General features: G+C 54.3%; 1 protein-coding gene across 1 annotated transcript in view; it reads left to right on the forward strand.

Annotated features, from left to right (window-relative positions):
* BTG2 (BTG anti-proliferation factor 2) overlaps positions 1-1016 on the forward strand; it is a 3898-nt gene extending 2882 nt beyond the window's left edge. Inside the window, exon 2 of the mRNA XM_057387826.1 lies at positions 58-1016. Within this exon, the coding sequence (XP_057243809.1) occupies positions 58-398 (341 nt within the window). The 3' untranslated portion in view covers positions 399-1016. The remainder of the gene's footprint in view (positions 1-57) is intronic.
* Positions 1017-1238: the final 222 nt, after the last annotated feature.

A 1238-nucleotide genomic window follows, 5' to 3' on the forward strand; every position in this document is an offset into this window, starting at 1 on the left:
ACTGGACCCACTCACCCCTCTCCCACTCACTCACCACTGTCCCCCTTTCCCCCACAGAGCACTACAAACACCACTGGTTCCCCGAGAAACCCTTCAAAGGCTCCGGGTACCGCTGCATCCGCATCAACCACAGGATGGACCCCATCATCAGCAAAGCCGCCAGGCAGATCGGACTGAGCCTCCCACAGCTCTACCAGCTGCTGCCCAGCGAGCTCACGCTCTGGGTGGATCCCTATGAAGTCTCCTATCGGATCGGAGAGGACGGATCCATCTGCGTTTTGTACGAGGCGGCGGCCGCCAAAGCCCCCAGCTCCTACGGGATGCTCACCTGCAAGAACCAGATGATGTTGGGCCGCCAAAGCCCTTCCAAAAACTACATCATGACTGTCTCCAGCTAAGAGAAAAAAAAAAAAAAAAAAAACCACAAAAAAACCCACAAAAAAAAAAAAAAGAAAAAAAATCTCCTCTTTGTCCTTACACTGCCGAGACACAGGCTACTGTAATACCTCAAGCTGAGGATTTATTTTTAAGATGAAGAGCTATTTATATTTTTTAAAAAAAAACCTCCAGAAAATCCAAAATTAAAATACCAGGCGCCGTTCTGACCCGAGGCGGTGCCCCCAGGTGCCTTTTCTAAAGCTGTTGCAAGCTTGTGAGTTTTTTGGTTTTTTTTTTTTCCATTTTTATTATTATTGTGAAGCCGAGATCTACCTAATTTAGCGTTGGATGGCGATTTTGGGGCTGGTTTTGTTCACTTGGAATGGGGGATGAGGGGGAACAGCCAGGCTGGGCAGTGTGGCTGGGATGTCACTTTGTCACCATCCTGCTTCCCAGCGTTCCTGCCGCTCCTCCAGGTGTTGCAGGAGGGGTGGAGGTGCTGCTTTCCTCCCTCCCCGGCTGCTCTGAGYTCTGTGGGGCCTGGATTTGGGGTTGGGTGACCCTGGGGACATCRGGGAGCTGCCACTCTGCTCTGCCCCGCTGATGGGGACACCCTTCCCTGGGGTGTGGAGTGCGGCAGAGACACGCCGAGGGGCACAGATGTCCCCAGGGTGGCATTGAGGGGCACAGATGTCCCACAGATGTCCCCAGGGTGCCCCGTGGGGTGGCATTGAGGGACACAGATATCCCACAGATGTCCCCAGGGTGGCACTGAGGGGCTGTCCCCGCTGCTCTCAGTCCCCAGCTGCCACCCCCACCCACATCAGGCTCCTCCACACCCTGGCTCAGCTGTGAATTCC

The sequence above is a fragment of the Malurus melanocephalus genome, unplaced genomic scaffold (genome assembly GCF_030028575.1).
Source record: "Malurus melanocephalus ecotype Western Australia unplaced genomic scaffold, MMel_1.1 scaffold_1393, whole genome shotgun sequence".
In the NCBI taxonomy this organism is placed as follows: Eukaryota; Metazoa; Chordata; class Aves; order Passeriformes; family Maluridae; genus Malurus; species Malurus melanocephalus.